The following is a 27,700-nucleotide window of genomic DNA, read 5'->3' on the forward strand; positions in this document are numbered from 1 at the left end:
CATTTACCCTTGAAGTAATAAAGTTGTTTCAATTCCAAATCTGTATGAAGTTCTCAGAAGGCTGTCACACTGTGGACTGGCTATGCCTATCAGGACTATTTCAGGATGAGGCACTACTTTACCGCCTCGCACACTTTACTTTTTAACATTCGAATCATCAACATTGAGCCCACAACTATAAACAGTGCTAAAAACATGGCTTAATCTGAAGCAGGGGTATCTCAACAGCCAACACTCTTCTGGTCAGCAGCTCGGGCTGACAGACTGTGCCGCTGGTACTCGTACCACTGCTCCCAAGTTCTGAAGACTTGGAGTCTCAGGATGCTAATTAAGCACTACAATGCACAGTCTGCAGCAAATACACCTATGTTTTCACTCAAATACTACTTTTTTTCAAAAATATTGAATATTCCATAAATTGGAATAAATGTGCAGTATGAATGTGCATGCTTAAGTGGAACAGAAATGGGAAAAAATACACATTAAAAACAGAAGCAGTACAGGAAAATACATATTTCTAAATAAATACATGCAGCCGTAATAATCAATATTTTGTTGTTACCTTAAATGTTGTCAAATGAAGAAGGACTATAGGCCATTTGACAGAAGAATTGTTTCTTATATTCCTGAAAATCTGTTTCCCCCTCTTTAATATTTAAGAAACACACACACAGGTTGCCGACAGCTCTCAGAGAGCGGCTTGTGTTGTAGTTTTCACTTTCTCGGCTGTGAACAAGTGCATATGCGAGGGCTGGTCGTGCATGCACAAGCGTGTACTCTGCCTGCGTTAAATAAAACCACAACACAACACCAAGTGCATCCACTCGTTCGTGTGTGCCTGCAGTCCACCTCGAGGAGACTGAAAATATAAATACAAGCTGCTATTTTGGTGCGATCACACAAAGATGGCAGCTTGTGTGTTTTTTTCTCTCTAACATTTTAACACTGGGCAGATTGTCTGCATTAACACACACCCAAATCAATTCTGCTCTGAAACTGCTTATAAAATCTCCCTCCCCAGAGGAATTTCTTCTTTATTTAAGTAAAAAATGGGCTTGGAGGAAGCTGTATAGAGATACCAACATTGAGGACACCTTACATTTATAAAGTGTGACAATCTTGTCACTTTACAGAGTACTGACAGTATTCCTCCCAACGTGGGAACTATGCAGAAGATGCATTTTAATCAAGAAAAAAAATCAACAAGTTCACTTTGTAAAAGCACTTCTGTATGTCAGTAATATAGAAGAAATTTTCAAAGTAGTCTAATTTTAAGCTGCCTACTATAACATAATAACTAAAATTGACCAAAAACTCAGATAAGACTTGTATACTACAAAATTCATGGTTTCTTAAGGGCAGAGAAAGGAAATAAAAGCAAATATTTAGCATAGGCCACATCTAAAAGTTCACTATCAATAAAAAAGAAAATGCAGACATTCATATCATATACTGTACAAAAACATAACATTAGTTCACCACAGTGCTGTCCAACAGAACTATCTATAAAAAAAATGTCCTATATCTATGCTTTCCCATACAATAGCCATTAGCACTTGAAATATGCCTACTATGAATGAAGAAGACTTCATAAAAATGTTTTAATCTTAGTTAATTTAAATATAAATAGTCACATGAGCCTGGTGGGTACCAAATTGGATAGCACACATCTATAGTTTTAAAGAGAATTTCAGCGATTACTAATGAAACCACAAAATATCAAATGAAGAGCTAAAAATAACTGAGGAGAGACAGTTGCTTAAATAGATTGTCAGAAGCTTTATGAAAACTATAAACAAAAGGAAACACTAATTTGAGAAAGTTGGATCTTTACAGATCTGACCATAATATAGAGATTAAGTAGGAAGGAATGGATTTAACTGATAAATGAGCTGCCTGAAGTGCTAACTGCAATAACCCTACAATAACCAGAAACAAAAGACCAAACATTGAAGGTGAAGAGTAGTACATCCAATAGGCAATCAGATAAACTTTTAAATAGAGTCAAAGTTACAATGATAAAAGTAAGTTAAATAGTTTTAATCATTTAATTGAAGGAAAAAGGAGAACACATCTGAAGAAAAGAAGATACTATTTGGCAATGGCTTATAAATATGTTAATTTGCAAACGATGTTATAGACACTATAAATACACTTTTAGAATAGACCTTGACAGACCAAATAACAGACTTCTATGGCATCTAATATGGAAATGATATTTTATTTCAAACTCATTACTTCCCATCATCTTAAATATTACTGTGTTTCATCTAATGTTTCAGCCTTTGAAGCATGGCAAATTGGATTGGAATGGGCGATTCAGGTTCTGAATCAGAAACACTGTAAAATGGAACTCCTGGATTTACCTTTTTATCAGTTTTTTCAGAAATAAAAATGAGAAGAGTAACAACCTCATTAGGTTTAGATAAAGTATAATTAATTGAAATGAATATAAAACCCTTTGAGGCAAAAAAAGAGTTAGTAGGATAAAAATATGTTAAAATTAGTTGAATGAAGATAATATTTAATATAGTGACATATTCAATAATAATGCAACAATGCAGCTTGTGAGATGAAATTATCTTATTTAAACTCAGAACAGCAGGCTGATAGTTACTTTTTTAAGTATGCTTATTTATAGCTCTTATAAACATCAACTTGACTCTATAACAGTGAGACAAAACAGCATTAGTCCATGCCCTCCACGGGCTTACTGTTAGGTTTCAAAGAGGAGATGGGCTACCACGAGAGCTCTTGTACATACTGTTTCTATCACAGCACCAGTTAATTTGGGCTGTAACTTTTTTGGCTGCTTTCTCTATTAGATTCTGAGCTTTTTAAGGGTCCTTGCCATATTTATCTTGGCATCTCCAGTGCCTGGCTCCCAGAGGAGATTAGAGTCAATGCATAGACTATATTGGCAGATTGAATACCTTGGCAGGTCTAAATAAATAGAAAAGCCTCAACAAAATTAAGTAAATCATCAAAAAGTTATTAAGAAAATTCTACTAGAACATAGAATAGGCATAAGTTATTTCCAATTTTGAAGAATGGAAAATGCTCCATTAACAGGTTGGTGATGAACTCAGGCTTTGAAGATTGAACTGTCAAGAATCCAACAGGGAGGAGTGGGTTAGTAGCATTCCCAAGGACAAGTAATGCAAAACACGGAAAGCACAAAACCTGTTCAGGGACTTGTGCCACAACACTGGCCTAAAAGGGAATTGTGGAGGGACTTCCAGTTACTGTTCCTCCATATAAGGAGTCTGGACATTGCTACTCCATCCTAACAAGTAAAAAGCTGAGAAGACTAAGAACCAATTACTCTTCTTGGATCCATAAGAATGGGGAAGACACAGGGCAAACTGCTGTCTCCAAGACTGGAGAGACAGACAGGCAAATACAGGGAGTCACAGCTTGTTAGACTCACTAGTGGGAACCAGTGTGGGTAGGAAAATCTGAACTCTAACTGATGAATTACTGAGCTCAGTGTGAGCAACTCTGAGAGTCAAAAACTCCAGGTGGACCTGTCATAGAGGGGCCTCACAATATTGTGAGATCTACTGCCGGGAGCTGGACCAGGTTCCCACAGTAGTATAAGAGAAAAATCACCCCCGCACCACAGCCCCCCAGCTTCAATCAAAGGGAAGGGAAAAGGAGCCAATGTGAACTCAGCACACTGTTCTTCTTAACAAGGCCAATTAAAAGACAAAGATTGTCAGCATGAATAATTAAAAAAAAAAAGACCCAAGTATATGTTACCTACAAGAAATCCATTTTAAATATAAAGACACATGTAGATTAAAAGCAAATGGATGGAGAAAAACATACCATACAACACTAATTACAAGATAAAAAAGAGCATTACATAATAATAAAGGGGTCAATTATCCAAGAGACAAAACAATCCTTATTATGTATGAACCTAAAAAAATAGCATCGAACTATGTGAGGAAAGAACTACTAAAATTACTAAGAGAATCCACTTCCATGGTTGGCAATTTTAACACCCTACAATCAGATGGACAGTTGTGGAAGGCCGAGGATCATGAAGGACATAGTTGAACTCAACATCATCAATTAGCTGAATATAATTGACGTCTATACACTACTTTATCAAACAACATCAGAATACACATTCTTCTCAAGCTCACGTGGAACATTCATAAGACAGACCACATTCTGGAACATAAAACACACCTTAACATATGTGACAGAATAGAAGTCATACAATGTCTGATCTCAGACCAGAGATCAATAATGGAAAGATAAGTGAAATCCTAAAAGGGAGCTGTGTGTGTGTTTTAGTCCATTCTTCTGCAGACCACAGGGAGAGTCATGGAACCTTTAAGATGAAGCAAGTGGAGAACCTGGCTGGAGAACCTGGATAGAGAACCTGGCTAGAGAACCTGGCTAGGCTGCTGATCAACTGAACGCTGTCTCCGTGTCATTCCTTCTTCGCCGATTCCGTCCACACCTTTGGGAACTCCTGGACCTGCTGGGGTTGGACCCCAACAAGGGTGGTGAGAAGCTCCCACTGCACACAGCCCAGGCCCACGCAACTTGATGTTTGAACCATCTGGAGATAGTCAGAATGGGGAGACAACACAAATCCCAGAGGAAAGAAAATGAGGAGTCGCCAAGAAAGGAGATTAATGAAATTGAAGCATGCAACATGACAGGAAGAGAATTCAACATGACAGAAAAAGAATTCAGAGTAATGGTTGTACAATTCATTCACCGGATGGATGAGAAAATCAACAACCTATGCAAGAATCAGGAAGAAATGAAAAGTGATATAGCTACAATCAAAAACACCATGGAAGGTTTCAACAGTAGACTAGAAGAAGCAGAGGACCGAATTATTGAGTTAGAAGATAAGGTAGAGAAACAAGCTCAATCCGAACAGCAACTGGAGAAAAAAATTAAAAAGCAGGAGGAGAGCCTAAGGGAGCTTTGGGACAACATGAAACGAAGTAACATACGCATAACAGGGCTAACAGAAGGACAAGAAGAGCAGTAAGGATTAGAAAATCTATTTGAAGAAATAATAACAGAAAACTTCCCAGATATGGGGAAGAAAAAAGTTACACAAGTACAGAGAGTCCCAAGCAAGATGAACCCCAAAAGACCCACACCAAGACACGTCATAATAACGATGGCAACTGTACATGACAAAGAGAGAATCTTAAAGGCTGCAAGAGAGAGACAGAGAGTTACCTACTAAAGAGCCCCCATCAGATTATCAAATGATTTCTCAACAGAAACACATCAAGCTAGAAGGGAATGGAAGGAGGTATACAAAGTGTTGCAAAGCAAAGGACTGAATCCAAGAATACTCTATCCAGCAAGATTATCAATCAAAATTGAAGGGGAAATCAGGAGCTTTGCAGACAAAAAAAGGCTAAGGGAATTTATCACTACCAAGCCAGCAATACAAGAAATGCTAAAGGGAATTCTGTAAAAAGAAGAAATATAAAGGTAAGAAAGAACACAGGCACAAAAATAGAAATGACTACAAGCAAGTACCTTTCAATAATAACATTAAATGTAAACGGAATAAATGCTCCAATCAAAAGACATCGAGTGGCTGAATGGATAAAAAAACATGACCCATGTATATGCTGTCTACAAGAGACTCACCTCAGAACAAGGGACTCACACAGGCTGAAAGTGAAGGGATGGAAAAATATCTTTCAGGCAAATGGAAATGAAAAAAAAAGCCGGGGTAGCAATACTTATATCTGACAAAATAGACCTCAAGGTGAAGGCCATAACAAGAGATAAAGAAGGCCACTTCATAATACTAAAGGGATCGATACAACAAGAGGATATAACCCTGATAAACATATATGCACCCAATGCAGGAGAACCCAAATATATAAAAAAAACTCCTGGGAGATAACAAGGGAGAGATCAACAACAACCCAATCATAGTAGGGGACTTAAACACACCACTGACATCACTGGGTAAATCCTCTAGAAAAAAAATCAGCAAAGAAACAGCAATCCTAAATGACTCACTAGATCAGATGGACTTAATTAACATCTTCAGAACATTTCACCCCAAAGCCACGGAATATATGTTCTTCTCAAGTACACATGGGACATTTTCAAAAATAGACCACATAATGGGTCACAAGCAAAGTCTCCCCAAATTCAAGAAGATTGAAATCATACCAAGCATCTTCTCAGACCACAGTGGCATAATATTAGAAATAAACTACAATAAAAACAATCCAAAAAACTCAAACACTTGGAAGCTGAATAGCATGCTACTAAATAATGATTGAGTTACCAATTAGATCAAAGAAGAAATTAAAAACACCCTGGAAACTAATAATCCAAAATCTATGGGACACAATGAAAGCAGTCCTGAGAGGAGAGTTTATAGCACTACAGTCCTACCTCAAAAAACAAGAAAAAATGATAGTAAATCATCTAACTCTAAACTCAAAGAATTAGAAAGAGAGCAACAAGAAAAGCCCAGAGTGAGCAGAAGAAAGGAGATAGTAAAGATCAGAGCAGAAATAAATGACATAGAGACCAAAAAAACAATACAAAAGAGCAATGAAACCAAGAGCTGGTTCTTTGATAGGATAAACAAGATTGATGAGCCTCTAGCCAGGCTCACCAAGAAGCAAAGAGAGAGGACTCCAATAAACAAAATCAGAAATGAAAGAGGCGAAATAACAACAGACCCCACAGAAATTCAAAGAATTGTTAAAACATACTATGAACAACTCTACTCCAACAAACTAGACAACCTGGAGGAAATGGACAAATTCCTAGAAAAATACAACATTCCAAAATTCAATCAGGAAGAATCTAAAAATCTCAACAGGCCAATAACTATGGAAGAAATTGAAGCAGTCATCAAAAAGCTTCCAGCAAACAAAAGCCCAGGACCAGACGGCTTCACAGGGGAGTTTTACCAAACATTCAAGGAAGAACTAAAACCTATCCTCCTCAGACTACTACAAAAAATTCAAGAGGAAGGAACACTTCCAAGCTCATTCTATGAAGCCAGCATCACCCTAATACCAAAACCAGGTAAAGACAACACAATGAAAGAGAATTACAGGCCAATATCCCTCATGAACATAGATGCCAAAATCCTCAACAAAATTCTAGCAAATTGGATCCAGCAATACATCAGAAAGATCATACACCATGACCAAGTAGGATTTATCCCAGGGATGCAACTATGGTACAATATCCGCAAATCAATAAACGTGATACATCACTTAAACAAATTGAGAGATAAAAATCACATAGTCATATCAATTGACGCAGAAAAACCATTTGACAAAATTCAACACCCTTTCTTGATAAAAACTCTCAGCAAGGTAGGAATAGAAGGATCATACCTCAACGTAATAAAAGCCATATACGACAAACCTACAGCCAACATCATACTTAATGGGCAAAAACTAAAACATTTCACCTAAGAACAGGAACGAGACAGGGATACCTCCTCTCACCACTCCTGTTCAACATAGTACTCGAAGTACTAGCCATTGTGATCAGACAAGAAGAAGAAATAAAAGGCATCCAAATTGGAAAAGGAAAAGTAAAACTGTCCTTATTTGCAGATGACATGATACTGTACATAGAGAACCCTAAAGACTCCATCAAAAAATTATTAGAGCTAATAAATGAATTCGGCAATGTAGCGGGATACAAAATTAATGCCAAGAAATCTAAGGCGTTTCTTTACACCAATAGTGAACTTACAGAAAGGGAGACTAAAAAAGCAATCCCATTTACCATTGCACCAAGAAAATTAAGATACCTAGGAATAAACTTAACTAAGGAGGTAAAAGACTTATATGCGAAAAACTACAGGACACTGAAGAAAAAGAGATAGAGGAAGACATAAACAGATGGAAGAAGATACCGTGTTCATGGACTGGTAGAATCAACATCATCAAAATGTCCATACTACCCAAAGCAATCTATAGATTCAACGCAATCCCCACTAAATTACCAACAGCATATTTCACAGATCTAGAACGAACGTTCCAAAAATTCATCTGTAATAAAAAAAGACCTCGAATAGCTGCAGCAATCCTAAGAAAGAAGAACAAAGTAGGAGGGATCTCAATACCAGATATCAAGCTGTATTACAAAGCCACTATTCTTAAAACAGCTTGGTACTGGCACAAGAACAGACATATAGATCAATGGAACAGAATAGAGAACCCAGAAATCGACCCAAACCACTATGCCCAACTAATATTCGACAAAGGAGGCAAGAGCATACAATGGAGTGAAGATAGTCTCTTCAATAAATGGTGTAGGGAAAATTGGACAGATACATGCAAAAAGATGAAACTAGACCACCAACTCACACCATTCACAAAAATAAACTCAAAATGGATAAAGGACTTAAACGTAAGACGGGAAACCATAAAAATACTAGAGGAATCCACAGGCAGCGAAATCGCAAACATATGCCGAAGGAATTTTTCTCTGATACTGCTCCTAGGGCAATGGAATCTAAAGAGAAAATAAACAAATGGGACTACATCAAAATAAAAAGCTTTTGCACAGCAAAGGAAACCATCAACAAAACAACAAGAAAGCCCACTGCATGGGAGAACATATTTGCCAATGATATCACCGATAAGGGTTTAATCTCCAACATTTACAGGGAACTCATGCAACTTAACAAAAGGAAGATAAACAATCCAATCAAAAAATGGGCCACGGATCTAAATAGACACTTTTTGAAAGAGGACATACAGAAGGCCGAAGGACATGAAAACATGCTCAAAGTCACTACTTATACGAGAGATGCAAATCAAAACGACAATGCGGTATCATCTCACACCTGTCAGAATGGCTATTATCAACAAATCAACAAACAACAAGTGTTGGAGAGGATGTGGAGAAAAAGGAACCCTTCTGCACTGCTGGTGGGAATGCAGACTGATGCAGCCACTGTGGAGAACAGTATGGAGTTTCCTCAAAAAATTAAAAATGGACTCCCATTTGACCCAGTGATCCCACTTCTAGGAATATATCCCAAGAAGCCAGAAACACTAATCAGAAAGAATATATGCACCCCTATGTTCATAGCAGCACAATTCACCATAGCTAAGATTTGGGAACAGCGTAAGTGCCCATCAGCAGATGAGTGGATTAAAAAACTATGGTACATCTACACAATGGAATACTATGCTGGGGTAAAAAAGAAGGAATTCTTGCCATTTGCAACAGCATGGATGGAACTGGAGAGCATTATGCTTAGTGAAATAAGCCAGTCAGAGAAAGATAAATACCACATGATCTCACTTATTTGTGGAATATAGAGAACAACATAGACTGATGAACAGGGACAGATCCAAAGACAGAGAACAGTGATCAGACTATCAATCCCCAGAGGGAAAGTAGGGGAAGGTGTAGGTAAGGGGAAGAGATCAACCAAAGGACTCATATGCATGCATATAAGCCAAATCAATGGACACGGACAACAGGGGGATGAGAGCATGAGTTAGGGGGGAGGTAGGGGGTTAATGGGGGGATGAACACACATTTGTAATACCTTAACCAATAAAGAAATTAAAAAAAAAAAGATGAAGCAAGTATCATGACTAGAAATGTGCTTTGAGGAGACAGGGCTGTAACACATGGATAATAGTGGAAAAGATAAGTAACAGATTCAAGAAACAATAAACAAGAGACTCAAGGTGGGAGGTAAAAAGAACCTGAAACAGAGCAGTAAATATAAAACAGAACCGATGTGAGAAAACTACATATAATGACTCCCTACTCTGTATTTAAAAATATAAAATGTATACCCTCAGCCCATCTACTTTTTTAAAAAAAATATATTTTATTGGTTTTTTACAGAGAAGAAGGGAGAGGGAGAGTTAGAAACACCGATGAGAGAGAAACATCGATCAGCTGCCTCCTGCACGCCCCCCACTGGGGATGTGCCCGCAGCCAAGGTACATGCCCTTGACCGGAATCGAACCCGGGACCCTTTAGTCCGCAGGCTGACGCTCTATCCACTGAGCCAAACCGGTCAGGGCAACCCATCTACTCTTAACCACCTTTAATAGTGCATCTTTAGTCTAAGTCACTGACATTACTCAACTTAGAGTACTGCAATAGATTCATTTCTACCTCCATCTTCACCCCAATATCACAGCAGCCAGAATTATATTTTCAGATATCACAATCCTGCTCAATATCCTCTAATGGCTTCCCATTGCAATTGGAATGAATTCCAAACTCCTATCTGTGGTCTGTAGGACTGCTTGTCTGGAATTTGAGTTTCTCTCAATGTCTCTACTTAAATCACTTGCTTCCAGCCATACCTGCCTTCCCTTTGTTCCTCTAAATACTGAGTTTATTTTAACTGAGGGACTTTGCACCAGCTGTTCCCTCTTCCTAGAATGTTCTTCCCCTAGATATTCACATGACTGGCTTTTAAAATTTGTTCACATCTCACCTCAAATGTCATTTTCTCAACAATGCCTTTTCTGATCACTGTTCCTAAAGCAGCCATCCCCTCTAGCTCTCCTATTACCCTTCTTTATTTCTTCACAGCAATTCCCTCCCTCTATAATTACCCTCAGTATGTATACATGATTATCTCACCCTCTACCCGCATGTGCTAAAATGGATATCCTGTGATAGCAGGACCTTGTCTGTCTTTTGCACCACTCTGCCCCCCATCCACTCCAAAGGATCAGCCTGGAACAGTGTAGACATTCAATAAATAAACATTTAAAAAAACAAAATTCTTATCACAGATGCCAGTGACTGAGTAGCATCGTATAACATTCACTGAGCTGTACTTCCTTTCGTCTCCTATTGCATTATGAGCTCCCTTGCAGACTAAATTGAAAACCATGGATTTTAGATCACGTAGTGCCTTCTAGAGAGAATGTATTACCTAAAGTAGTAAAATTACTCAAGCTACTCAGCTTTTAGGATTAGGCAATTTGGTGGCTTTACAATAAGACTGACAATCTTACCCTACAAACAAAGTTACTTGCCACAAGATACATACAGCGGTGACAAGGAAACTGAATATGGAGAGAGCCTTCTGGAAAAGAAGGTATGCAACCTCCCCACTGGTGCTATGGATTATAGGGCTTCCTAGCTGCTTTCCCTGAATCTTGGGTTTGCCAACTTAATTAAAATGTACCAGTGGAAATTAATTAACTTATATACATGCCATAAGAAAAATGCATAGAAAATGTGAAACCAAATAGTTACAAGAACACACCTTTCAAAAATAACACTTAATAATAGCAGAGCAAAAATGTTTGAGCTAAGTAACCAAAATGATGAAGAGACCCCCAAAGCCACTTCCAGCTAGGTTTGGCTGTATGCATTTTATTTCCCCCTCTGTTTGCCGTTTCTTTTAGCCAATCTGGCACACCTGGCCTCTGAGTGTGTGCTTCTGCCCTATGGCACAGGTCCTCCACTTCCATCTAATAATGGTATGAACACTATCATCCTTATTAGTCACTTCAAGCTGAAGCGGTCAATTTTTCTAAGATAACTGCCTAGCATCTGAAAGAAAGAGGTGCCTTTACTGCTGGGCTAGCAATATATACCTTGGATTTTGTTTTTAGAGACTTGTTTTACTGCCACTAATTACCTAGTTACTTAAATGACTAATGAGGAAACTTATTATTTTTGTTTTATTCACAAATGTTAATTGAATGCCTCCTGTGCATGAACACAATGGCCTTCTACTTTCCAAGACGATTATGGGAGCATTGCACATAGCTACCCTACACCTCTGAGTGGAGCTTCCCTGTAAGTGGTTACTTCTGGTAACTGGATAACTCAAGCTCATCAAAATGATCCCAAATCTCTATTTCCAAACCAAAACTACTGCCAGCTTTCTAAGATTTTGTTGTGTTCTGAACTCAAGATTCCTCTGAATTTTTGAAGCAAATTTCATTTGTTAAATATGTAGAATAACCTTAAAAGTAGTCCATGTCATTTGATTATTCTGTTTGGATCTGGAAGGAGAGGAATAGCAGAGAACCAGAGGCCTTGACACTGTGACAAATCTAGTAGGAGTTGAACTAAGAGTAGGCAGACAGGCAAAGCTGCAGAAGGACTTGGAAGAAGGTCCCAGAGATACTCATGACTCTGTACACCTGGCTCATCCTAGACCCCAATGATTAAATCAAATTTACTAACATGTATGTGCTTTTTTATAGTTTAAAGTATAAACATATCTCATTTACTTCTATTACAAATATATTCATATAACAACACTATGAGGTGATTTCTATTTTCCTCATTTTATAGAAAAGGACACTCAGGAGAAAGACATTCATTGAAAGTAATTTGCTCAAGATTACATCATATGTTGCTATAACTTACCCTAGGATCTTCTTACACAAAATTCATGTACTTCTCACTACAGTACTTGACCCAGAAAAATGAGGTCAATGTATAAAAGGTATGGATATTGACTATGTGCTAAATAAGAAACTGCTTTTTCACATGGTAAATACTGAGTAGACTGAGAGAAGAAATTGTTTCAAATCTCAATGGCTTCAAGAGGAAGGGAAATAAAGAGGGTAAAGTAATAGCAGTCATTTAAAAAAGTAATTTGGTTAGACAGGAATTCAAAGGTATAAAGCAAGAGATAAATCTTTCTAGCAATATCTGTATTATGAATACATAATACAACCTTAATCAGAAGCACATGACTTAAAATAATTGTTAAAAATTGAAAAAATGATTAAATATTATTTTAAGAGTATCAACAGTATAAATATACCTAGGGGCCCGGTGCATAAAATTCGTGCACTGGGTGGGGGGGGGGGTGGGGGGAGGAGAGTGTCCCTCAGCCCAGCCTGCCCCCTCTCACATACTGGGAGCCCTCAGGCGTTGACCCCCATCACCCTCCGATTGCCTGATCGGCCCCTTGCCCAGGCCTGACGCCTCCGCCAGAGGTGTCAGGCTTGGACAGGGGACTCCCATCTCCCCCCCATCACTGGCTCTGGCCCCCGCCCAGGCCTGAGGCCTCTGGCCCAGGAATCATGCCTGGGCAGGGGACCCCCATCTCCCTCTGATCACTTGCTCCACCCCCCGCCCAAGCCTGACGCCTCTGACCCAGGCTTCAGGCCTGGGCAAGGGGACCATCATATCCCCCAAATCCCCGGCTCCGCCCCCCACCCAGGCCTGATGCCTCGGCCAGAGGAGTTGACCCTCATCACCCTCCAATCACCAATCACCGGATCGGCCCCTTGACCAGGCCTGAGGCCTCCGGCAGAGGTGTCAGGCCTGGGCAGGGGACCCCCAGCTCCCCGCGGTTGCAGGCTCCGCCCCTGCCCAGGCCTGACACCTCTGGCCTAGGCGTCCGGCCTGGGCAGCGGGGACCTGCAGTGGCAGCGGGGGGCGCCGCGATCGTGGGCTCCGCTTTAGGCCCAGGCAAGGGACCCCTAGCTCCCGGGACTGCCAACTTCGACCGTGCCCAGCTCCCATCGCTGGCTCCACCCCTACTTCCTGCTATCACTGGCCAGGGCGGCAAAGGCGCCTGATTCTCTGATCATGGCTGGGGGGCAGGGCAAAGGCGGCCCCAGGGCCGCCTTTGCCCTGCCCCCCAGCTCTTAGCTCCCCCCTGGGTTTCCGATCACTGTCAGTGGCAGGGGGCTTCTTCCTGCTTTCCCTTTCACCTCTCTGCATTGTGCCTACATATGCAAATTAGCCGCCATCTTGTTGGCAGTTAACTGCCAATCTTAGTTGGCAGTTAACTGCCAATCTTAGTTGGCAGTTAATTTGCATATAGCCCTGATTAGCCAATGAAAAAGGTATCGCCGTACGCCAATTACCATTTTTCTCTTTTATTAGTGTAGATAATTTATTTTGAAAAATCGAACACAGAAATCTATATTTTAAGAATAGAAAATGATAGTTATTATCAAAACTTGGCCAAAATAACTTTGTTATTGACATAAGGCTCCTCAATAGATTTTGGATTTTGCTAAAACACAGAGGTAATACTAATTTTAATTATTGAAAGTAATTTATAAATAGTTCTACATACGTTCTTGTGACATCTTGTTCAATCATCGATCGGAGTTCTTTATCTTGGAAGAATTTATTCCAAAGACTCTAAAATAAAGAGAACAACCTATTTAAAATAACCTCACACCTTTGTTTGACTTTGATGATCTCAATTTAATAATTTAAATGATTAAATTTATCCTTCTTTGAGTTATCATTTCACATTGCAGGTAGGAAACCTGAAACTGGAGCAATTTTATTAAATTCTAGTTTACTTTCAGACACATCCTTATTCTAACACCAATTTTTCCTGAGATATTATTATATACTAGAGGCCCAGTGCACAAATTCGTGCACCCATGGGGTCCAGCGGGCCTGCTCCTATGGAGGCCGATTGGGGGTGGGGCCAGTGGGGGGAAGGGGACGCGGGAGGTTGGCCAGCAGGCCCCCGGCCTTATTGGGGTGGGGGGGCAATCAGGGATAGCTGGCAGGGGGAGGGGCCACAGACTGTTGGCTGTCACCCCAACCCTGATCGGGGTGGGGAGCTGATTGAACTGGATCAGCTGGTTGGCCACAGCAGTGCACATCATAGCGACTGGTCATTCTGCCATTCGGTTGCTGGGAGCATATATATATATATATATATATATATATATATATATATTTAAATTATTTTCTGTTATCTATATAAAATGAACAATACTTTTATTACTATGTACCCGGTACTACCTCTAAACTATAAAAAGTTCTGCTTGGATTAGAGTAGGCCATAGCCCAACTGGTCCGACATGAACCTAACCTGAATTTCCAATGTTTTCTACAAAGTTTGGTCTAATTTAATAGTTTTTTGTTGTTGTTAATCCTCACCTGAGGATCTTTTTTCCATTGATTTTTAGAGAGAGATTGGAAAGGAGGGAGTAGGGATGAAGAGAGAGGAAGAGGGAAACATTGATGTGAGAGAGAGACATTGATTGGCTACCTCCCACATGTCTCCTGACTGGGGCTAGAAATGAACCTGCAATCCTTCAGTGCAAGGGACAATGCTGTAACCACTTAGCCCCACCAGACAGGACCCAATTGAATAGATTTTTATGTACTTCTTAAAATGTGACTTTATGTAAAGTTTTAAAATTCACTTAACAATATTTTATGCTGCTATACCATAGACTAAATTATAATATTTACTAGAGGCCTGGTGCACGAAATTCGTGCACGGGTATGTTCTCTAGGCCGAGCCAGTGATCAGGGCCATTCGGGCCCTTCCTTCCCCGCTGCTGGCTGCCGGCCGGGGCCTTCCCTCATTCTGCGCCAGCCTGATCAATGTCTAATTGCTCCCCTGCCAGCCCGACTGCCCCCAACTGCCCTCCCCTGCTGGCCCGGTCACCCCTAACTGCCCTCCCTTGCCAGCCCGACTGCCCCTAACTGCCCTCCCCTGCCAGCCTGGTCATCCCCAACTGCTCTCCCCTTCAGGCCTGGTCACCCACAACTGCCCTTCCTTGCAGGCCTGGTCACCCCCAACTACCCTCCCCTGCTGGCCATCTTGTGTCCACATGGGGGCGGCCATCTTGTGTGTTGGAGTGATAGTCATTGCATATTACTCTTTTATTAGATAGGATAGATATGTATCAGGGGAAAATGCTAATGTTACATATTAACTAGAAAAAAAATTTCTATTAGTATGAACCTAGGAATTACAACAGTAATTAAAGAAATTATACAACACTTATAAAGAAGTAATTATTCCTAGTCTTCACGAGAATATGAGTGGAGGTAGGTCTAACCTTTTCCCTATCTTTAAAAACTTCTTCATGGAATCACTACAAATAGTTTCCTTTCTTCCTCTGAGTTAGTCCTACAAAGTGAACCCTTCTCTATTTCTATCATACAGAGTGGCTTTCCTACCGCTCCCTACAGCACCCTTGATAAAACAGTTCCATCCTCATCTTTTTGCTCTTCTAGCTCATCCTTAGTTCTTAAAGACCCCCTTGGGACTTCTCCTTTGTAGTGGCATTCCACAGATATGGATCATACACTTCCTCCAACACAGTATATAGATAAGAAAATTTCCATGAGGTTTTAGGTAGTATGTGGGGGTGAAAAAAAATAGTTGGTATGAAATAACTCTGCTTTTGTGGTAACTGATAACCAGTATGATAAACACGTGCTTATGGGCAAAAGAAGTTGCGATAGGAATAAACGCGAATTTTACCCCTTCATCCTGTGAAAGGGGATTATTGATCATCAGGTCTTGCTGGCCAACGACCTTCCGTGGGTTGGTGATGTGCTAGGGAAGAAAGAAAGAAAACAAGAGATCAGAGGCCACTGGACTTTAAAGCACACATGTGAAAACAATTATATTAATTAAAATGCAACTTACTATTTCTTTGATGTTGCTATACCATGCTCTTAATTCTTTAATTTTACTTATCCACTGATTTTTATCTTGAGGAAGAACACAAAGAAATAGCTGTCAAGAAGAAAAAAAACTTTTATAAAAATCAAAAGAAGTGTGAAACTATGCCAAAGAGAATCACCTGAAAATTAAGATATTCATATTCCTGGCATTTCATATTTCTATCATCATTCTGGTTCTCAATAAGTTTGGAAATATTTAAGAAATATATATTTGGATAATTCCAAATGTGAACAAAGGCCACCCTCCTCCCTAAGATCTCAAAAGCTACACCACAAAATGGAAGCAACCTTCTCTCCATATATATATTAATAATGAACAAAAAAATTCACTGAGATTCAAGTGTGGTTCCAATTTTACAGTCCTAAATTGCTATGCCAGTGAAAAGGAGAAGTACTGTTTGGGGTAAGAGAGGACATTAACAGGCATAAGGTCCAGTTAGTAATTTCAAGGTTTAAGATTTGTTTTGAATGAAGCAGGTAGAGGACAGACTAGAGCAATCTGAGGACACAGCCTGAGAAGTGAAGTCATTCCTTTCACAGCAGAACATTCAATTTACAACCAGCAATCAGCTTATGAAAATAACAAGCATTCTTAAAAAGACAAATTTGATTTAATTTAGCTTAATACATTAAAATAAATCTGGATTTGAGTTTATTTTCCGCAAATGAATGATACTAAAAGTTAAACAACAAAGAATGGAGGGGAGAGGAGGCACAAATATTTGTATACAAATATTTCATCAGCAGGTCTCCTGCCTTCACTGCCTGCATCTAACAGAAGAAAAATGTATTTTAATTATTAAATCTAAATTATTAAATCTAAAACTGTCCAATACATCATGTTTCCTTACTGTCTGTACTTGCAGGCTCCGAATGCTCAATTCATGCAAATCTACCCTAAAAAACTTCCAATAAAAGTCATTTTAGAAATGAGACTAAAACTAAATTAATTCATTTTGAGTAGAAAAAGGGACAGTATTTCCAAGCAACTAAAATGATAATTGTGGATTATTATTATTACCAGTTTTGGTAAACAATGGCCTTTCTAAAGAGATTGACCTAATTCCCTTCCACTTCTTCTTGCTGCCCTACACTTTGTGTGTCCAGTCAAAGAAATATAAAAAAATCTTTCCTATATGCTATTTATGAAGAGAAAAGAAAGGATGGATAAATGATGGCACTAGATATAATAGGAATCTGAAAGTAAATCCCCCCTCTGCCCCTGCCCCGCTTCAACAGTTTCTGCAGCGGCTGGGGCATGTTAAGATGTTGCATTGAATTCTGCACCATCAAATGAGATGAAAAAGCTGTTATTTCAAATGACTCCTTTACCATCACCAGTTATTCAGAACTAAGGTAGTTCAACCTTATTAGTAAATGTTCTATGAAAGATAAGCATGGATGGCCAAAAAAAGTCTAGAATGCAGCTCCTGGAAAATTCAGTGATCCCCCGAATGGGTAATCTTCCAGGGCATCAGGTAATGTGTTGATATACTGCAACCGCAAACTGTAAATAAATATTTTCTTCTTACCTTCCAGCAAATGCTGCGGAACCTGCTGCTTCTCAGCTGCCCATTAATCCCCTTCTGCCTTATTGTTGCCAAATAATTGTTGTTTACAAAGAGTTCCTCCCATTCTTTCCTATATGCAAGAAACCAAAGCATGGAGAAGCTTTTGTTAAAATTCTTCTGCTTGGAGAGGAGTGCTACAGGAAATTAATTTTAAATAAGTCTAAGAAATGCAACTTTTAAGACGTATATATTTAGTTGTGCACTGTTTCTGAACGCATGGCTGTCTTTTTGGACAGAGTTCTTCTGTAGATTTAATGAATATGTAGATAGCTATAATTATGCCAGCTACTGAAATTCATAATGTCTATGGAGGCTATTTCATTTCCTCTAAAATGTTGGTAGTGCAGTTCAGTGAATAGACAAGACAAAAAATGAATATTAGCATAAGCTTATGACTGCTTTAGCCATTGACAAAGATATACGTGCTCCAAAAACACACAATAAAAAGGTGCATTGTTGATTACATTGGCTTCTCACATGAAATATCTGTTGGAATGAACCCATTTCTCTTCAATGTCAGGCTGGCAGGTAGATATACCAGAAGACTGCTTTCTTTTACTTTTTAGTGCTATTTTCTATTGAAATCTCTGCTACTTCTTTCTACATGATCTGTTTTAAAATTTTAACAGGTGCAGCAAATTTGAAAAAAATAAACATCAAAAAATTAAAAAGCCTCACTGTAAAAACTGTTAAAGGCAAGCTTGAGTACCTTGCAGTACCTATGGCTGAGTAGATAAACAACTGAAATATGCCTCCCAGGCACACAGACACCAGGGGCCTAACACCTGTGCCTCATTAATATACAAGTAAATCTGCTCTACTGGGAAACAATTGGAAATTAATTGTCCCAAACCACTTACTGAGTTTGAATAAAGGAAGTAGACTTATATTCCCAGCATCTTATACCAAACTAAACATCAAGAAACATTCGTCAACAGTTGAGGCAACCGAGTACAGCTTTATGAAATCTCTCTCAGATATAAAAATGCCACAAGAAATGTGTAATTTGAAATTTTTTAATCAAAGCTAAAAGCCTGGCAATCTCTTCAGAGACTTACTCAAAAGAAAGCCTCTGAAACCCTCAATCATCCTTCCCCACACACATGCAGCTGCCACTGACCAGACCTGACTTATCTTGAGAAAGGCCCGTCTTGCACGCTATGGTATCTGACACTCAACTGTACATGTGGAGTTAAAAAACCAGACTGTGGAGCAAGCGCATCTTCTCCACAGATTTCCAGAAGAGTTACCAGGGCAATGGCACATTCCCACGGCCTGGTGCAGGAGAATCTCCAGCCTCAGCCTGCAGCACTGCCCCCTGTCCCACCAAGCCTTCTGCCTTGTGGGTAAGTATCCCGAGTGGGACACACACCCCACCATGCAAACTTCTACCACCACTCCATGCGAACTTTCTACTTTCATCACTCTATTCGTAAGAGAGCTAATATTTCATTTTTATTTTTATTTGATTTTATATCATTAATGAAACTGATATTTTCTCATGCTTTTTAGGTCATTTTATATCTCTTCTTTTTACAACTTCCTTTCTTGTCCTTTGTCTATGTTAAGATGTATAGGATAGTGGTTAAGAAAACAGACATCAGAACCACACTCCTGGGATCAGAAAAACAGCCAATGTACTAGCTACTTAACTAGCTATGCAAGCATGAGCAAGCTACTTAACCTCCCTGTGTCTCTGTTTCATCATCTGTAAAATGAAATAATAATAGTATCATCTCCCTCAAAGAATGACTATGAGGATTTAACTGTATGACAGACCCTCAGAAGTGTGCAGCATATATCATAACATTCACAAAATAGTATTTGTTAATAATGTTATAATGCTTTTATTATAGTAGGCCTTATCACAGGTCTGAGAGAGCTTTTCATACATTAAAGACATTACACCTTTCCTGCCATCTATATGTATTTTTAACCCAATCCTCTTGATTGTTCTACACCCTGAAGCTTTTTAATTTGTATATAATATAAACCTAACATTAATTTATCTTGATGATCTTTCCATTATTTTTATGCTGAAGTAGTTCTTAGCCACTCCACTCCACGTTCAAAGAAATAGTCACTGAGACCTTATGGTTTTAAAAATCACTTTAGTCCATTTGCGTTACCTGTAGTATTTTAAATACATTATCTATTTTCCAACAATATCACATACATTATGCACCTCTTACTGTTCAAGTTTTGTTTTTATCCAGGTTTTAATAATACTCAAAGATGAGATCAGCAATGAGTACAAAGAACATTACAGGAGTATATCTCAGAAACTGTACATTCATATAGCTTGTGGTCTGTAAACAAAAAGTGCAGATTTCAAATGTATTTTAAACCCAAGAGGAATCAGAACTCGTGAGAGATGATGCAGTTCCATGGCCTGAAAACACCGATGCATTCTAGATCAGAGACAGAAGTGTGAGGCAATGATTCCCTAGCTCTTGAAAAATCAGCTTCTATTCAAAGGTACCAAGATATTGTGAAAGTAGACACAGCTGGTGGCTGGATTCATTGCCATCTTATGAAGTAAGCAGCCTTTTAAGGTCAAGTTACATACTACTTATGTAATGAAGGATAATCATTTGTTAGCTTAAATAAGATCCTGTGCCTTGATTACAGGGTTGGCAAAGAGAAAAGGAGACTGAGGCATGTGAAATGGAAACACTATCCCTGAAATTCACAATCATTTAAATTTATTCATGGGTACTTATAGTTCCAATTAAGGTTTAACATCTCAAACTGATGAAGAGCTCTAACAACAGAGCAACATAAAGCCACAAGATAGCCTATTAATTGTCTTTCTCTCCTCTGGAATAGTGTTTTGTTAATAAACTGTGATACAGAGTATACATAATAAACATTTAGTGCCTACCATGTGCTTAACACTCAGATATATATTTTTTAAAGCATAAAGAGAATAGATGTATATGCAAACCAATAGTGATGTGATTAAGACAAAGTACTCTGGTAATACAAAGGAGGGAAGAATAGTTTTATATCTAAAAATTAACACTCAGTATAGAAAATAATAAATAGTAGCACCATGGGCATGCAGCACCATGTTGGATGAGATGCTTCATCCAACAGCTGAGCTGTCAGAGGTTTGACAGACCTTCAAGGGCAAAATGTTGAAAAGTTTAGCCCTTTGAGGGGAGCTGGACTACCGGACTTGGGAAAAGAAAAGTACTGAGGAGCCTGAGGTGGAACTTTTCAGTTTAATTAACAAAAAATAAAAGATAGTTGCTAAACTCTGTCATATACCATTAGTATATATACTGTTGCTGTAATAGCAAAAATCTGGCAATGATGTTATTAAAATGCTTAAAATCCACCTATGTCATAATATATAAGATTTTAGATATATCACCTTTTTAAAAATCATCACCTGAGGATATGTTTTTATTGATTTTTAGAGAGGAAGAGAGAGAGAAACATCAATTGGTTGCCTCCCATAGGTGCCCTGACAGGGGATCAAACCTGAGACCTTTTGGTGAATGGGACAATACTCCAACCAACTTAGACACCCAGCCAGGGCTAGATATTATCACTTTTAACCTCTAAACAACCCTCCTAGGGTAACTATATTTAATCCTCTTTATAAATGAGAAAACTAAGACTCAGAAAAATCAAGTATGTTGTCAATAGAAAAAAGGAATGAGAATTAGCTTGAGCATCTTCCTGGAATAAAATGGAAAACACTACTACAGGGAACATGATACTCCAGATATCCAAGACAAAAACTGCCCCTGGCAACAAGGCAAGGTATTAGTGTGCCCTTATACTTTCTTCCTTAGATTTTTAGTTTCTGAACATCAAATACAAGGGTATAGAGAAAAGTTGTCACCAGTTGGAGTGAGAAGGTAAGTCAACAACTGCTGTGGGTGGTTATGGACTTCCAAGAACATTTAGATTGGTAAAAGCCTCAAATGGAACAGATGCAGTGGTTCTCAACCTTCCTAATGCCGCGACCCTTTAATACAGTACCTCATGTTGTGGTGACCCCCAACCATAAAATTGTTTTCGTTGCCACGTCATAACTGTAATTTTGCTACTGTTATGAATCGTAATGTAAATATCTGATATGCGATATGTGTTTTCCAATGGTCGCGACCCACAGGTTGAGAACTGCTGGGCCATTAGAGACTTGGGCCTTGAGGACTCTCTTGACATAGCACTAGTGCCATCTAGTGGCAATTACTCTGCCTTGCAGGCACTGGGTCCCTGAAAACATAACCAGCATCTCAGCAGAGAGAGGCAGAGATAAGCTGGTTTCCTTTCTCATGCCAATGTTAATGAATTAGTAATGGCTGCCTTGGAAGCATTGTGTTGAGAAGGATTCTGAGCCTACCTCTGTCCTCCTCAAGAACGTTGTTACTAATTAAAAATGTTGGCCATGATCATTTGGCTGCAATCATTTCTAAGTAAATGAAATCAACTTCTGCAGCAGCAGTTGCTGCCTTCCCTCTAAGACCAACTTAGGTAGTTAAACCTCCTGCAATAGTTTTTTTAAACATGGGGATCAACTCGAGTATGCAGAGAATAAAAATACAGCTGATGATCATAAGGTACTATTTCTAATTATGTATTTTAAGGTAGCATTTTCCCAAGCTTTGAACATAAAATTAATATGAAACTAGTTAAAGCCTTCCAAATATAATTATTTAAATACTTCTGTAACCTAAATAATGCATAAGTGACTTAATTATGTGGCAATTCTGGACTAGAAAATTTCTGAATTGTCCCAAATGGCGATAACACTAGAGAATACATTTTATACTGTATATTTTATATGACGGCTTCTACTCCATTTTCGGGCATTATTTGGACAAGGGAGAATGTCTCTACGGGGCTCAAATGACTACAATAATTGAAAGAGCTCAGAGACTACATAGAGCAGTGGTTCTCAAACCTTCCTAACGGTGCAACCCTTTAATACAGTTTCTCATGTTGTGATGACCCCCAACCATAAAATTATTTTCGTTGCTACTTCATAACTGTAATTTTGCTACTGTTATGAATTGTAATGTAAATATCTGATATGCAGGATGTATTTTCATTGTTACCAATTGAACATAATTAATGCATAGTGATTAATCACAAAAACAATATGTAATTATATATGTGTTTTCCGATGGTCTTAGGCGACTCTTGTGAAAGGGTTGTTCAACCCTCAAAGGGGTCGTGACCCACATGTTGAGAACCGCTGACAGTCTAGCTCTTAGAACCTTCAATACTTGGTTTAGAGAAGCTACTTTGATTTTTTACTGATGATGAAAGCTGCTGAGAGCAGAGAAGGGATTATCTCTGGGGAACAGGAAGGAAGGTGGACACATGTTTCTTGGAAGTGTCCTAAGGGGGAAGTGTGCTAGAGGAGTCCTCAAAGATGACCCCTAGATAACTGATGTATTGTTATATAGCCTATAAGGTTGGCCAGTCAACCATGATCATCATTTTTTTACATGTGACTAGAATAATCGTAAAACTCAAGGCCAGAGCAGGATGAAGTTGATCTTGAAGCAGGATAAACTCAGAGTTAGATGAGTAGAAAATATTTGAAGGTAAAAAAAGTTAACCTGATGCAAAAAGATTTATACAATTTTTTAATCCTAAAGTGCATGCCAATATTTGAAAAATTGCCCTATTAATTTTTATCACAATTGCTTTATCAAATGCATAGGAAAAAGGAAACAATAAACTTGTAATCTGTTTCTAATCTGTCTAGAAACATAGTGGAAGATTTCTATTAATAAAGGACTGTGCTATAATTCCAATACTCCATGTAAGAGTATGTAACTTTATAACATTTTAAAGGTATGATTTAAAAAATGCTATTCAAATAGAACAAGAACATCTAAAGTAAAAATCAATGGGAATGTGAGGAGGGTAAATTAGGTATGTCGGCATCAGACTGCAGTGTGGCACCAGATCTGGGTAAGTTTCAACATTAGGACTGCAGGTGCCAAGATCAACCAGATAAACACTGATGTTATCTATAATTACCTCATTTTTAGCTTAAATCACAGGTAATGAGGGAACTCAGAGATTCTAAAAGGCAATTAGAAAGTCTACTGGCTTTTTCGCTTCCTGTATCAGGAATTTTTTAAAACTTACTTTTACTTAGAGCTTTTTTCCTCCATAATGAAACATCAGGACAGAGCACTTATATATAAAAAAAACAGAATGCATAATTGCTCATAAGCTTAAAATGAATTTCTTCTGTGTCTAGGTGAAATGTGTTCTCATGTGACGAGGCTCCCTTGAAACAAAGGCAATAATAGTTCAGTTGTTAAAAGTAACTAATGATGATGTTTTCATTCAGGTTTGGACTTAACATTGAATTGAGAAATCTTGAGTCTCCACCTCCATATCCACAAGGACATAAAGAGCTGAGTAGCAACAGTTTTGGACTGTTAGATAGAATATCATTATTTTTTAAATAAAACATGCATTGTTTTCTTCAAAATGTTTTAAGAGCTTCTAAATTCAGGGTCATGTTAAAATAGGTAAACTCAACAAACATTATTTAGAAAATGAATCAAATAAAGCTATATCATAAGATTATAAAAAATTAAGTACATAATAAAGACACATAATCAAAGGATCAGCATTTAGAAATGAGGTGATAAAAGGATCCTGTACCAGACCATGTCTATGAAGTTGTCTGGTATGAATACCTTTTATATTCCATGGTTTACTGATGTTTCTTATATAATTAACTAGAGGCCCGATGCATGAAATTCGTGCACTTGGTGGGGATCCTTCAGCCCCGCCTGTGCCCTCTCACATTCTGGGAGCCCTCGGGGATGTCCAACTGACAACTTATTGCTGCTGTGGAGGCAGGAAAGGCTCCCGCCACCACCGCTGCGCTTGCCAGCCATGAGCCTAGCTTCTGGCTGAGTGCGCTCTCCCTGTGGAAGCACACTGACCATCAGGGGGCAGCTCCTGTGTTGAGTGTCTACCTCCTGGTTGTCAGTGCATGTCATAGCAACCAGTTGTTCCACCATTTGGTCGATTTGCATATTATATAGGATTGCCCAAACTTGGAAGCAACAAAGATGTCTTTCAGCAGATGAATGAGTAAATTGTGGAACATTTAAACAATGGAATATTATTCAGTGATTAGAGGCCTGATGCATGAAATTCGTGGAAGGGGCTCAACCCTCACAGCCCTGGCTTCGTCCTGAAGGTCTTCCAGAAGGTCATCTGGAAGGTCATCTGGATGGTTGTTCTGCTGTTTGGTCTAATTAGTATATTAGCTCTTTATTATATAAGATAAGGAAAAATCCCTTTCTCCAGCCACCTCCCTCTTCCCATTCCCCACCCACCTCACTTAGCTTGAGATTTGTGATAATTAGCATGAGCTTGATATCTAACTTTCTGTATGATGAAGAATTTGGCACACATTCTATAATGTGAGCAATACTGTAAGGGAAATACAGAATTTAGAACCAATCATTTTCCAGTAATTTAGAAACAGGCATTTACTTAGCAAAATCAGATATCTTATTAAAACTCAATTTTATCTCTTAAAGCATGTTTTCCAAGACTGGGTTGACTTACAGAGTTTTGCACCTATAGAAATAAATATATGCGTGAAATACTTATCTTAAAAGGTTAAAATGTATATTTTAACGGAATCCCCCATTTATTCGATATCCTCTAGATCAGCACCATCCAACAGAACTTTCTGAGATGACAGAAATGTTCTATATCTGACTGTCCAATATGACTAGTGCACCTGAAGAACCACATATTTTATTTTATTTAAACATACATATATAGTATCTTGTGGCTATTGGTGCTCATACTGGACAGCAAAACTCAAAGTATTTTAAGGGTGATGAACCATTCATATATATATTCAATCTTTAAAATAACAACTATAAAGGCTCAAAGGATATAAACAGTAAAGATACACATGATACATACTCACACATAGTGCTGTTGGGTTAAGAAGACACGTGTTAGAAGTTAAATAATACAAGTGGTTGAAAATCAAGGTAATTCCATAAGGGATGTAACACAATATATACTTAATTATAAGTGGAAGGCGCTACTAGTAAGATCAGATATAGACGTAATAAGTAATTTTAGTCAAAAAGTCTCTATTTCATTGCCTCTCCCTGTCTGTGTTTCTGTCTCTACCACCACTGCCCCTTGCTTAGTCCCACTTCCCTCTTCTTCCATTCACATACATGTAGAAGTTGGGAAAGCACATCTTTAATAATGACAGTGATACATCTATAAGTTATCAAAAATTATCAATAGTGAATCACGAGCCTAATATAACCATCCTCAACAATAGACTGGTTCAAAGATCCAGGAAATGGTCATTTTAAATGAAGATAAATGGTTCATAAGATAAACTTTAGTTTAAGGTTAGTATGTAGTTTATAATTTGTTTGGATTAATGTGTCTGGGAAAATAATTCACATGGGCCTCTGAAAAGGTAAGGAAATATCCATACCCAAGGCCTACTAGAAAATCTCACTGGATTATAATTTCAAAAAAAAACTCCTTACTAATTTAAAAATCTCCAGGCTTCACAGACAATAGTGTGGTGAAGGCATGGGGAGGGGTGGGGGGCTGGTTGGGGGAGGAGCAAAGGAAGGGAAATGGGGGACATTTATAATACTGTCAACAATTTTAAAAACACTCAGTAAAAATCCTATATAATGAAAGGCTAATATGCAAATTGTCCCCTTAGGAATTCGACCAACCAGGAGTTCGACCGCTCACTATGTTGTGTGCTGACCATCAGGGGGAGGCACGGAATGAAGGAAGGAAGCCAGCAGCCGGGGGAAGGAAGGCCCTGGCAGGCAGCTGGGGAAAGGAAGGCCACGGCCAGCAGCCGAAAGGCCCCAATCGGCCCTGATCGCCAGCCAGGCCTAGGGACCGTACCTGTGTATGAATTTTGTGCACCAGGCCTCTACTACACAAACAAACAAATGTATAAATTAATTAATTAATTAAAACTCCACACCTCATTTACCCAGAATGATGAAAGGCCAATGTATGACTTTTTTTTTTTCTCAACACAAAAATTTTGCGAGTATCAAAACATTTATAAAACCGGGCGATCAGCTCCCAATTTGTATAATGTTTACATAATTAGTTTTTAGAAATTCTAAATCTCTACAGGTTTATAATTTGCTCAATTTTATTTATAAAAAATAAAGACAGCCCTGACGGTTTGGCTCAGTGGATAGAGCTACGGCCTGCGGACTCAAGGTTCCCGGGTTCGATTCCGGTCAAGGGCATGTACCTTGGTGGCGGGCACATACCCAGTGGGGAGTGTGCAGGAGGCAGCTGATTGATGTTTCTCTCTCATTGGTGTTTCTAACTCTCTATCCCTCTCCCTTCCTCTCTGTAAAAAAATCAATAAAATATATTTTAAAAATAATAAATAAAGACAACAAACTAGATGTTAAACTGTTATACATTCTAGCTTCACTTCAATATCATAAACTATCATAATCTTTTTAATTAAGAAAAAAAAAGAAATAAAGCTAAGTGGAAGCAGAGTAAGGGCTGAAAGAGCCCGCCTGTAACTAAACATTCAACAAACTTTTTGGACATTTTAATATTCTCCAAATGTTTCTGAGATTCTGATTATATTCTAGTTGGTTGAAGTTATTAGAAATTTGACCCCTAGATGTGTTGTTATATGTCCAAAGAAATGGGGGCGGGGGGCCAGAATCCTTTTT

At 38.6% G+C, this 27,700-nt stretch overlaps 1 protein-coding gene across 1 annotated transcript in view; it reads right to left on the reverse strand.

Annotated features, from left to right (window-relative positions):
* The window catches only part of TBC1D5 (TBC1 domain family member 5), a 445,542-nt gene that overhangs the window by 175,016 nt on the left and 242,826 nt on the right, over positions 1-27,700 (reverse strand). The window contains exons 6-9 of the mRNA XM_081105933.1: positions 17,943-18,051; positions 16,373-16,462; positions 16,205-16,279; positions 14,036-14,103 (exon numbers count right to left, since the gene is read on the reverse strand). Of these exons, the coding sequence (XP_080962059.1) occupies positions 14,036-14,103; positions 16,205-16,279; positions 16,373-16,462; positions 17,943-18,051 (342 nt within the window). The remainder of the gene's footprint in view (positions 1-14,035; positions 14,104-16,204; positions 16,280-16,372; positions 16,463-17,942; positions 18,052-27,700) is intronic.

The sequence above is a fragment of the Myotis nattereri genome (genome assembly GCF_964212035.1).
Source record: "Myotis nattereri genome assembly, chromosome: 14".
Lineage (NCBI taxonomy): Eukaryota > Metazoa > Chordata > Mammalia > Chiroptera > Vespertilionidae > Myotis > Myotis nattereri.